The 13,401-nt window shown below is 32.0% G+C and overlaps 1 protein-coding gene across 1 annotated transcript; it reads left to right on the forward strand.

Moving 5' to 3' along the window:
- The first annotated feature begins 472 nt into the window (after positions 1-472).
- LOC129752077 (uncharacterized) lies at positions 473-12,121 on the forward strand. The gene is made up of 2 exons (XM_055747871.1): positions 473-504; positions 10,993-12,121. The coding sequence occupies exons 1-2, from the start codon at positions 473-475 to the stop codon at positions 12,119-12,121; spliced, it is 1,161 nt and encodes a 386-aa protein (XP_055603846.1).
- Positions 12,122-13,401: the final 1,280 nt, after the last annotated feature.

Here is a 13,401-nt window from a genome sequence, read left to right on the forward strand (position 1 = left end):
ACTCACAGTTTTAATAAATAACGTACGTTAACAATGTAAAGTATAACAACTGCTCAAATGTTATCATTTTTGTGTCCTCAAACTTGTTCTATAGTTTTTACCAGCCTCTACATAGATTAACTCAGAAAAAATAATTTGATTTCAAGTACTTCATAACTTTTTGAAAAGATAGATGCTTGGGTCAGTTATCGACCAAATACTTAGCGTATTTTATTCGGAAATGTGTCCCTTTTACCTGATTTGAACCTTTTTTCATTAAACTTTCAGTTTTAAAGTATGCGAGAACTGAGAAGAAAAACGCCTCAAATTTGTTAGTAGCTCTGCATGAAACAGTTTTGTCAAAATCATAACTATCGCGTTGTGATGTAATAATTTGTTTATGGCTGGCTGACGATTAAATAACACTTACGACCAATTTTGTGTCGATTGACTGAAGGTTATCAGATAAAGGTATCCTAGACAGTATTCTAAAATGCTGCCGACTGTACGGTTGATTTTCCTGATGTAAGTATAAAATTGAAATAATTTGAATTTAGGTTATGATCATTTAAAATCCGGGCAGTTACAAACGTGTGTATTTTAAAAATTATTCATTTGATCGAAAAACTTCCTATGGAGGAAATGAATGTGTTAAGGGGGGGGTAGGGTCTAACATTTTCAAAAAATCGATTTTTTTATTTTTTTATTTTCTTATTGTAAAACATTTCAAGAATGTTGTGTCAAATTTTCAAGTCAATTGAAGCAAAACTGTAGAAGTTATAAGCCTTTATCTCCTCCTATCTAATACTGCAAGAAAGCAAGAGCAGAAACTTCAAACGCGTTTTTCTCGAAAGCACATTTACATACTTATCCGATTCTTTTCAAATTTGGAACATATTTTCTACATATAAAATACCAGACCCCAACGTTTTTCTTTTTTGATTTTTTTACTTTGGGGAGATTTTAGAGGTGAAAAATGGCGGATTTTTAAGTGAAAAATCGTAGTTTTTACTTCAAACAGCCACAAAAATTTCATAAAAATATTTTTAAGTTAAATAAAAACGTTGGGGTCCAGAAAAACATCTATTAAAAATATTTTGCTCTGATTTTTTGACTTCAGATGATTCTGTGCTGAGATACAGTGTCCACCGCAAATCCTGTTTTCTAAAAGGCATCCTCGAAAATGCTCCGTCACCGGCTCGTTTTTCAATATTTTTCTACGAAAAAAAATACTAAATGTTCTTTTAACAATGCTTTGTATAATGCAAAAAATTTGAATACATTTGTTTGAACGATAGCTCTAGAAAAAAATCGTGAAAATGGTGTTTTTTTATACCCGTTAGACCCTACCCCCCCCTTAATATGAAATTTAGTGTTAAAATATAGAAAAAAATATTTATCAATGATTTCAAGAAAGACTCTAACTTTTTCATAAAATCTCTTTTTTTATCTTTGCACACTTTTTTCAGTCATTGATTATTTTTTTACCACAGAAGCAAAACCTTTGCAAAATCATGATATTTTACACAAACTCACCTGGAAAAAGCAATTGGAATCTGGTTGGAACCTTTTCATGAGTAGGCATCTCGAAGAATTTGATCTCTTAAATCCGGTTTTAACATACATTTTTTTTCCATCAGAACTCATCTGTCATATTGCGTAAAAACCGGATGCACAGATTGCGATCTTTGTAACTGATCGTTATTAGTTATTTACTTGGTGTCTACTAGTCAGGCAACACTTTTTGCCTGTCGGAAATGGATTTTTTGCATTATTTAAGGAGTCGGTATTTAGCTATCCCCAATAACCATAGACTATTTATCATATTTAAGATCAAGGGTTGCACTCCGATGGATGGTTTGAACTTCGTGTGGATCTTAGAGTGTCTCCTTATACTTCTTAACCATTTGGTCCGAAAAAAAAAATCAAAAAAAATCAACAGTTTATGAGCTTTCAAGTCAACAATGAAGAATTTTCGAGGCGCAAAATGCGTAAAAGGAGCAAATTTGTGCAAAATTATTTTCACCTTGTCTTTTTGCATCGTGAATATCTCAAACACACGCTAACTTAAAAATCTATCAAAAAAAGGAAAGATAGTCAACGCTTCTACATTTTTGCATATCCGAGCTCTATTAACGTAGCTTTCACCGAAATAAAGTGTCCGGATACTAATTGATCATAGCCTTAGTTTTATAGAACAATTTAATTTTTTTAACCTAGTAAAATATAACCCAGCAAACATTTATGAAGGTATAACGCAGGAACAACAGAATTTTTCAAACAAATATACCAGATAAAAAGATTGTATTAAACTTACCAAAATAGCATATAGCTACAAAAGTGGAGGCGATATACCTACAATGACAAGATTCCAACGATTCGATATTCCAACAAAAAGCAAAATAAACGAAAAAAAATTTCCTCGACCGAGATTTGAACTCCAGTTCTCCGAGTTCGCAGACCGGTATCTTACCACGATGCCAACTCATCAGTTGATTTGGTTAACGCTAAAGCTCTATAGATGAGATTTTCTTTTTACGAACCGGTCAAAGGAAGAGACCGGAGAGAGTGTCAATTGAAGGACCGCCCATTTATCGTAAATCAGTCCACTCAAATCGTAAATGTCGAATGAGCATATTCTCAACTTTCTGGAGGCATATTTACGAATTGACTAAACTGCTATCCGATTCAATTTTTGTTGGGCAAAGCTTGTCGTAAATGAATGATAGAAAAGCACTCAATACCAACGTGTTTACGATAATTATTGAAAATGTCTCAATATTCGATTTGGATTATCATTTCTATTACGATTTCATGTTAGCTGGGAATACCCATATCAATTAAAATATCTAAAGTTATCTTTGCGATGATTGTGCCCTAATGTTGTAAACATTCTAAAACTGTTTTTTTAACATTCCAGTTCCAAATTCTGCAGTGGATTTGACATTTAAATGATGAACTGTTAAAACAAATTTAAACTTCTGAATCCTGCATTTGATCATTTCACCATATTCTTGAATTTCATTTTTACAACCATGTTCATAGCTGAACCGTTTTAATAATTCCACTCTTATCATTAAACAAGTTTCTTGGATGTTAAAATTGAACTTTTCAGTTTAGCAGTCAAGATTGTTGAATTCTAAAAATCGTAATTTTTTTCTTGTTTCAAGAATAGAAACAAATGCCTTCGTGTGCTTATCTTTGAGAAAATAGCAACATTTTTCTCATTGCCTACATTCAAAAGAAAGTTAACGGTATAGGCCAGAGATATCATTCGCTCTTACAATCAAGGTTGCCGAAATTACAGACAAATCAATAGCTTCACAGAATTTTTAGCAATTTTTAATACAGAGTTTTGGAAATATTCAGAGATTTCACAGATTTTTAAAATTTTGGAAAATATTTCAGAAATTGTTATTTTTTGTCAACATTAATTTTTGAATTTTTACTTTGTTTTGAAAATCATGATTAGATTGTAAATTTAAATGATTTTTCTTAAGTGAAAAAAACAACTTTGTATGACTTTTGAATGAAATCAATGCTATTTCCAACACATAAAATCATCACAGAATTTCTGGGTCAAATCACAGAAAGTTTGAAATTTTACACAATTTTTTTTTGTAAATCTTGCGTTCAATGAGCGCAATAAGCAATTCTTTCATAACACACAAAAGTTCCATATCTACTAAAACGCGTGCCTCTAAAGATCTAATTTCACTGAAAAAATGTTCAAAGGAAATTGGTACCGAGTTTGTCAAATGCGGGCATGAAAAGTACGAAATGTTCTTCAAATCCAGCGTAACATTTCATTCCAATTACAGACCTCGTTCGTTTTTGGCAACACGCCCGTAAATTATATGTTGCCAAAATCGAATGTTGCCAAAATCGATCAGATTTTTTGCCACTTTTTTATTTTAAATTTTTATTTCAAATTATTTAAAATTGATTTAAAACCATATATTAGCATAAAAGTTCTCAATTTGGCTCAATTGTATTAGTTTTAGGCAGTAAAACATGGAAAAATTCATATTTTTACTGTTGAAAACTATTATAAATAAGCCGAATTGAAAAATGTCATGCTAATATTACGTTTAACATTAGTTTTGATTAATTTGAAATGAAAATAAAAAATAAAAAAATGACAAAAAAAAACCGTATTTTTTGGATGTTGCCAAAATCGAACGGTTTTTGCTCAGATGTTGCTAAAATCGAATGTTGCCAAAATCGAACGGAGTCTGTATCTCGAAATGAGAAAATCACGTTTGAAATTTCTGAAAATCTAATCAAAGCTTGTTTTAAGAATCGACCACTTTTTGTTCAAGAAAATCAAAAAAAAAATGTGGATTACATTCACTTATTGTTCGTTGGTTTTTAAAAATTTCAACTTTTTTCGATAAATTTCGGATATTTTAGAGTTTCATCCTTATTTTTTTGCGAATCCAATTAGGCCTATTTTCTGTTAAATAAAATGGGGTGAATCGGGACAATTTTTCGATTGTTCTTCTTTTGTCACCCTCCTTTAATTTTCTCGAAAATCGAGAAGGGGAAAATAAATAAAGATTATTCAAACAATTGACAGAACGAAAGTCAAACTATACAGATAGGGAATTGTATCACCTTTTGTATTAGAGATTTTTCCAAATTTTCGATCTTAAACAGTGGTTCTCAAAATGGTCTCCTCTACTGCCCCCTTGGTGGGCGTTGAGAGCTTTTAGAGGGGCAGTGAGCTAAACTTTGAAGTTTGGGGGAGGGGGGGGATCGTTAGAAGGGCTCAGGGGAGCGGTTGTGTTATTTTAAAATTCACATTTTTACAAAGTACAAAAAAACTTAGAATTGAAATGACAACGAGTACGTTCAATGTACAACAATGAAACGACTTTGAAGAAATTTGAAAACCACATGGTAGCAGGTTTAGGACAAATATCTGTAAACTCGCAGAGTTGTTAAGCAAGTTTTTGTCTTAGTAAGTCACAATCACAAACAGATTTTTTTTTAAATTGTGACAGATTTCGTATACGATCTGTATAGTGATCTGGGTTTGTATGTTTATTTTGGGTTGTACAAAAAGAAACCTTTTTGATAGCAATTCTTGAAAATCTTAAAAATATACTGTCCTAAAAAAATGACAAAAAATCTTTAAATAGAATCTGTGTTAAAAGACGTCCCAAAGTTGGTCATAGGTTTTTGAAATGAAAAAGAAAAATGCTCACAAGCCAAAAGATCTTTTTTCTTTAGTTCTGATTTGTTGGTCCTTAGTTCAATCGATAAAAAAGTGCAATTCAAAAATTTTTCGTAATAAAACATCAAAAGTTATTCTATTTTCAATAAATTGTGGAAATTTAGTTGTTAGAATCTTTTTAAAATTCTTAGACCCGTGAAAGAAGCAGTATTTTTTTTTCTTTAATTGTGATAAATAAAAATTCGAAACTAATTTTATCAAGATATATCACTATGTGTTATACTTTTTATGCTGTTTCACCAAATTAGGATTAAATATTTGATGAATAAAAAACCAAAACCAAAAAAAAAAAACTAAAATTAGATACGCGATTTGTTATTAGTTTTTTTTTTATTTTTGCAAGTTAAAGTATTTTTCGTTGAAAATTTACACTTTTTCAATTTCAGTCTTGGGGTTTGAAGCAATTTGATTTTGTAATAATTTTGAGTCCAGTCTTGCTACAATTGATGGCTATGCGTTGGATTTTCGGTCGTCTGAAGTCAATTAGAACAATTTGAAATTTCATTGAACGTTTCAAATAATATTTACCATAAGTTTCCGAAAGCTTAAGGTTTTCCAACGATGCCAATTAGCATTCTTCCAAAGATTTTTCATAAATTCTAACAGGGGGAGTTGTGCTCGAAAATTGTGCAAAAGGGGGTAGTGCAGGAAAAAAAGTTTAAAACCACTAGATTCTTTGATGTTGTGCGATATATGCGGTTGTATGCATGTTTATTGCATACAAACTTTTGCCAAATTTTTTTCAATTTATTGAAAAATTTGGACTATTTTTTATCATCCCCTCGTGATGTTTTAACTCCTTCCTAGTGACAAAGGAAAGATTACAAATTTGTTTCAGCCTTATTGTTGAACGAATATTCGAACATCCTTGATTTGGCTTCCTTATGGTCTCAAAAACGAGGTATTATTCAATGAAACATACATAATAATTCCCGGTTTAGCAAGCTTTACGTGATGGCATAAAAAGGTATAACTTTTTTAAGTGATGTCAAACGTCAAACTTTTTAAACACCAAAAATCAGCAAAGAGAAGAAATGAATTGTGTCGATAGTAATAAAAGTATAAAATCATTTTCTTAAAGTTTAGCTCATTGAATCTTGCATTAACTTGGAAATTTATTAAAAAGTTAGAAATGCTGTGAACATGAAAAAAATGTTTCAGTTCTCACTTTGAAACATTTATAACATTAAAAATGCAGTTCAATTTGAGGAATTATAAACCATAAAAACCATGAAATCAAAGCAGTCGATTCAGTATAATTTTTCACAGTCACAACACACATCTCTTTGTTGTTTTACCAACTTCAATAATAGAATGTCCTTTTTTCGGCCATTTGAACATTTCCGGGAATCAGGAATTCTAACAATCCTTTTCCCGGGAATTCTTGGCATCCCGGGAAAAATTGAAAAATATGATTTTAAAACTCGATGGCATACGATACCTTATCTTTATGGTATTTTTTAATTCTAGAATAGTAGTGTTGTAAAACATTTAAAATTGTTTCAATGCCCCAATAGTTCAATAAACAATCAAAAAACTCAAAAAAAAAAAATTATATTTTTATAGACCATTCCAGCGTGACGTCACAACTCTGTCTGTGTCACAACGTTTCAAAACAATTTATTGATATATTGTTTGAAGATTTTGCAGTTCATATCGCACATTGAAAAAAATTACACCCCTAAGCTAAGAATTTAATTCGTTACAATTTGCAATCAAAAATATTTTGATTGAACGAAAAGTTATCAAAATATAAGCAAAAGAAATTGTGACGCCACTTTTTCCACTTTTCAGTTTTTTTTTAAACCACATTTTTCTGCTCTCTTATTGAAGCAAATTTTATGAAAATTTTAGAAAAGTTTTGTTCCATTACAACCATCAAATCGCTGTTTTAAGTTTTTTTAAATGTTGATTTGAATTAACTGTTTCTCCCAAGGTCCCAGTTCGATAATGGTTATGGTGAAAAAAACATATTGAGTTTCAAAAATATGCTTCTGATGGGTTATATACCAGTTTTGAAGCTTTATAACAATTATATTATAACTCTAACTAATCGATATGCGTTCCTCAGATGAAATATTGTTATAATTTAAGCTTTAAAACACTGAAATTAAAAGAAAATCTTTTAATAAGGACCAATATTATTGGTGAAAAATGTTTAATAGGTGTTTTTTGTTCATCCCGAACGAATTCCGTTCAAATCTATACAAACTTAACGACCCCTTTTAGTAGTATAATCTGGCCCTATAAGTCTCTTCGTGGGAATAAATGTGAATACGGGGCTCGATTTGGATTTTCTAGCAACATTCTATGAGGTGAAAGTTTCAATAAAGGACACTTTTTTTAAATAATTTTATGAGAAATTTGTTTTCCTTCAAAGTCTAATGAATTTGTATGAAAGCAAATGTTTATTCATAAAATTTACCGTGATCAAAGGTAACTGAAATTTTTTTTGATGGAAAATGAAGCTCAAGTAATTAACTTTCAAATGCTCGGCAAATTATTTTTGAATAATGAAAAATGAAAATCGGTTCTTCAGTTGAGGAGCGCTTGGAATGGGTCTATATTATTTTAAAAGTTGAAAATACTGAACGGAAATCCTTTTTTGGCAAAAATTTCAAACAACCTTTAATCAAAGTAATTTACACCAAATTTTTTAAACTTCTTCCAGTATTCATTCAGTCGTTAGCTAAATCAATGATGGCATCTATAAATTAGTCAGTGTAGATACTTTGAAATTAGATAGTGTATTAAGTACTTAAACTGACAATGCTGACTGATTCTTGCTAAAAAAATTTGATATAATTGACAAAGATTTTTCACTATCGATAGAAGTTGGATTGCTTGTAATTCATCAAATCGCGTAAATTTTCATATAACTATCTACAGACGATTTTGGCAACACGCCCGTACATTTTGTGTTGCCAAAGTCGAATGTTGCCAAAATCGAACGGTTTTTTTTCTCACCTTTTTTTCAGTTATTTTCACAAAATAACTGTCATTATTATAAAACATGTTATTTTTGGTCAATTTCCGACCATTTGTAGTCATTTTTAATTTTTTTCATCATGTTTCTGATGCATTTTCTATTTCCCTTGTTTTGTTTTAAATGTTTGTGTTTATTTGTCATATTTGCTGTTTTTGTCGTTTTTCATCATTTTTTAGTTGTTTTTCGTCATTTTCAGTCTTTTGTTTGAGTTTGTTTTTTTTTAATTTTTTGAATTTTTCATATTTTTGTAATTTTTGAGTACTTTATAATTTTTTTTTCAAAACTTTTGTATTTATTGTTGCATTCTATCAGCATTTCAGAACATAAAAACGTATTTATGGTGTTAGTCTAAATTATATTGGTTCTGTTATAACGAAAACAAAAAGGTAATGTTGTTTCTAAAAACCGTTCAATTTTGCACATGTGCCAAAATCGGATGTTGCCAAAATCGAATGTAGCCAAAATCGAATGTTGCCAAAAACGAACGGGGTCTGTATTTGTTTCAGTTAGTTAGTTAGTCAGTTTAGTTGACTACTCATATCCACCTTAAATCATTGAACTTGAAGTGCTTAGATATGATCATTCATTCAATACTTCAGATAACATAATTGATTAGACTTTGCTGAACTTATGCATTTCATGCAGTTCATTCACAATGCACAAAACTCAATTTACAACCTTTTGTCCCTATATATTCAAAAGATTAATTTTTAAAAAATTCAGAAAAAAGGTAAGTCAATATCTCAAACTATAGACACCGTCTATACGTCTGTGAACCTGTTTTTAAATATCCAAGGAAAGGGTTGTGTTAGTAGAGGAAAGGTTTTAGATCAGGATCCATTTTGGTGAATGGTACGATCGAGTTTTCCTACACCTCCTGTGCTCTTAGATGTTTTTTAAGGAAACTAGGGGAGACTTGATCCCCTATTGAAGGAAACTTGATCTTTTATTCAGGAAGCCGTAATCCTTGTATAAAAATCAAACAAAACCCCAAGATATATTGTTAATTGACTGTTTTGGTCATGTTTGTTCTCATTTCACAATTTATAGCAGACATAAGAAGAAAATTCTATAACTTTGTCTCAACGCTAATTACATTGCATACTTAAAGGCGCTATTTTTTATAATTAAGAGAAAATTAATTATTTTTGCTCTTTTCTTCAGATAATTGTTGGATAAATATTAGTTTTTGGATAAATATTAGTAATTTCGTAATCAGCAATCATAACGATCAATTCAGAAGAAGAATATGCCGTTTGGAAGGGGGATCAATTGTACCCAACTCTAGGGGATCAATTGTACCCATAATCAACATTTTAGAAAACTTTTTCTGAAAAAACTTGAGAGTTTTCCATTGCTTTGAAAATATGGCATTATGAAGTTCATTTTACGCTCGAGCGATTGATACATTGGAACAAATATTTTTTTCATAATATTCCCTTGTGAGGAACATTTTAAAGTGATGAAAAAAGATCTTCAAGTTACATTTTGTGAAATTTTTCAAACAAAGTTCAATTACTCAAACAATTATTTTGTTAAAAATTTTTAAACTACAAGCATTGTTATTTTGCTCATTTTGGCACATTTGTCTAGAACATTTGATCTTTGTAAGACATTCCAGTTTCGAGATATAGCTAAGGAATCAAGTATCCCCAGGGATCAAGTATCCTCATTCTCCCCTATTTTTAACGATCAAAGCAATCGATGTCTTTTATGATTACACCAACTGGATACCGACCCGTGGAAATGCTGCCCCACAGGATACGAACACTATCCACATATTTAGGTGTCAAAAATGTAAAAACAAATGCAGCAAAACCATAGGAGAGTAAAAATATAGTAATAAAAATCGGAAAGCTCTCACCGGGATTTCCTGTCCGGAATCCTTCTAATCCTCCTAAGTGTGGCATACATGTTTGATGCATATTCAACTTTTCTGCCACAAATCAGTAGAATATCCGTGTTCGTGTTCCTATGAGCACGATATTACAATTTTTTTTTCTTGCAAATTTCTCATTCACTTATTTCTCAAACTGTAAGAAGCTGTAATATATATGAAAACAAAACTTTAAAAATTCCAGATAACTATCTATTTGTTTCAACTGTCAAAAGTTTGCGAAAAGAGTTTCGTCATGATGAGTGTTTTGAAAAAGAAATTTAAAATTAAAAAATATTTTTTAATCAAATTGGATATATTTACCAGTCTCAAAAATATTCTATAAAGTCTATAAAGTCTAATCCTTATTTGAAGGAGATTTTTCATTTTGCTTCCTGAATTCAGGTCGTGTAAATTTTTAGTAATGTAGCTTTCTTTATTGGGTTTGGGAATTCTCGGGATTTTTCAGCGTTTCCCGGGATTCGGAAATTCACGATAATTTTGGTTTCCCGGGAATTCCCGGTCGGGACAGGAACCTATATTTAACAAGAACTATTCACATTAAACACAAACCAGTTATTCATTGCTCCTTTTTATTTTCGTTTTCAAATTTTTTTTTTCTAGATTATTGTCGTTTTATCATCTATATGGCATTCTCGACTTTATATCAATGTTGCAGCTGGCGGACAGTTATCGAAATTCTCTTCTGGTAAACTGATTAGAATATCTTAGGCAACTGATTTGCCAACTGAGCTTTATCAATTGTTAAGGCCTTTTTTTTATTTTTAAGGCTCTTATTTTCTGGGTTTTAATTGAGGATTGGGCTAATTGCGTTTAATTTTTTTTTTTCAAATTTGGGTTTTGTGGATTATATATTTACATTTATATAAATTTCAATTTTCTCTTCAGCACCCTGCTGGTTCAATCCTCCTTCCAGGAGGAGGAGGAAACAAGCTATCTCCGCTTTTGCGGCTTCAAGAGCGGAATCAACGTGTGCTACACCCATCCGGTGGAAGCGCTGAAGGCCCCCTTCGTTTGGCCAGCCGGATCTCCGACGCTTCGATATGTGGACCTGGTTGGAGTAACCGTGGCAGAATCTTCCCATCAGCTTTTCGTGGATTTGCTGAGCACTGCCAATCGGATGGATGTTTATGGAGGAAAAGTTCCCACGATTTATCAGGTTGCTTCCGTCGATAAGTTTGTGGTTTCGAACAGTAGCACCCGACGCTGGATTCTAGAAGATGACAGGGAGTATATGGCCACCGAAGTATTTTTTAATCAGAATCCCCTGGAAGCTGTTCCGGCGAATGTAGGCAGGCTGAAAAGAACGACGGAAATTTCTTTGGCAGATGCGGCTTTGAAGGTGCTGAATATGAGTGCTTTCGATGGTTTGGACCAAATGGTATTTCTAACTTTCATCAATAATATTGTGAGTCTTAAAGTAATTACTCCAATTGTGGTGAATATGGCTGGATTGCGCCAGTTCTATTGCCATCAATGTTCAATATCGGAACTGGATGTTAGCAAATGGAATATGCCATCACTCAAATGTTTAAGCCTAGTTAAAAATCCACTGACTTCCGTTCCGAAGGGTCTATCCAAACTGAAAAAACTTCAGATTCTCGAAGCGTACGGAAACAAAATTCAAACCCTTCGAATGGATGACTTTAAAGGACTCGATCATTTGACAACACTTTCGCTGGAAGAGAACCAATTAACTAAAATCGTAGTCCAACAGCCACTTTCGATAAAAGCCCTTCGATTCGTGGAACTGCAGACGAATAAGCTTCTGGATGCTAGTGTCCTTAATCAGGTTGATTTACCGGGTTTGGCAGTGTTGAACTTTGCCGACAATAATCTGACTCGTTTCGATGCCACACCCCGATGGAAGAAGCTGGAGTATCTGAATTTGGATCGCAATCCCTTGGACTGCAATTGGGCCGTAAAGGAAGCCGTCAATCCCCAGTCAAAGGTTGAGAACATCAAACAAATCAAGGAATCCTGCTGGAAGCCAGTGTTCGTTAAAATCAATACATAAAATCTTTTGTTTGTACCTCTCCATCCGTGCTTTAAATTTGTTATTAAAAGTTGAAAAAATTGAATTTAACTCGTAAATATATTACGATCCTTACAGTCTTTCCGAATGTCCGACTCTAATCTAAGTCAAGGTTAGTCTCTAGCAGTAAACTAGTTTGTGACATTTCAATGGGCCATATCCGATTTAGATCCATATGCGAGCAGCTTCTTTTTTCTCAACTGGCACTGTGTGACATATCTATCTCTCGCCCGGTGATAATCGAAAGTGGTTTCCCTACCATAAAAAGTTCACCACCAAAACCTGCCCGGAGAAGTTCCTCGCCTCATCCTTAAACTGGTCCAAGCAAGTTTCACTTTCTTGGAGCGGATTATTCCGTCTGAAGGGGTTTCTGAGAAGGCCGGACAGAAGCAATGCAATGGAATCAGTTGTCTGATACTTTCGTTGAAAAGGAAGAAAAAACCAAAAACATGATAGTTTGAGTTTTGGAAGTGGAAGAGTGCAAAAAAAAAATAATTCACGGAAATTAAATCAACCAACATCATCATCAAAAAAATTACATGGTTTGACTGAAGTAATCTATAAAAAGTTCAATTATTTCACAAATGTTGGTATAACAAAATATAGGACAAAAAAGGTTTAAAAGATAGTATATCAAACATGGATTGATTTTTACTGATTAAAATCTACCGCTGGTAAACCACAAAAATTCGAAGAGGTTTTTAAGGGATTTTATCGTTATTTTTTATGTATAACAATTTATTTAAAACTAAACAACATATCTTACCAGTACAGTTAGAGGATCAATTATGTGATTTTTTTCAGCGATAAAATTCTGGATGTAAGAGGGTTAAAAAGATTGAGGTTGCTTTAATCTATGAATGTACAAAACAGTACTAAAGAAAAACCAAATTATAGTTTTAAAGACAAGATGAATAAATAAGTGTCACGAAGTTGATAAGAAAGGACTTTCTTAACTTATCATTGAGTCACCTGAGAGTAAGTTGTGTTGCGTTTTTAAATTTGTCCTGGAGCAAACTGGCCACAGGAAACACACCAACATTTTACACTAGCAGTTTGGAAAGAGGCTGAGGAACAGATGAAAAATAATGGATAAACAAAGAAAATTGTCAAAATTGTCAAAATTGTCAAAATTGTCAAAAATGTCAAAATTGTCAAAATTGTCAAAATTGTCAAAATTGTCAAAATTGTCAAAATTGTCAAAATTGTCAAGATTGTCAAGAATGTCAAAATTGTCACAATTGTCAAAATTGTCACAATTG

Source organism: Uranotaenia lowii, chromosome 3 (genome assembly GCF_029784155.1).
Source record: "Uranotaenia lowii strain MFRU-FL chromosome 3, ASM2978415v1, whole genome shotgun sequence".
Lineage (NCBI taxonomy): Eukaryota > Metazoa > Arthropoda > Insecta > Diptera > Culicidae > Uranotaenia > Uranotaenia lowii.

What these genes read in the sequence shown, in the direction of transcription:
- LOC129752077 (XM_055747871.1), top strand. Translation starts at nt 473, where the DNA reads ATGCTGCCGACTGTACGGTTGATTTTCCTGAT. An exon ending in GTACGGTTGATTTTCCTGAT is followed by an intron (nt 505 to 10,992) that starts GTAAGTATAAAA and finishes TTTTCTCTTCAG; the next exon opens with CACCCTGCTGGTTCAATCCT.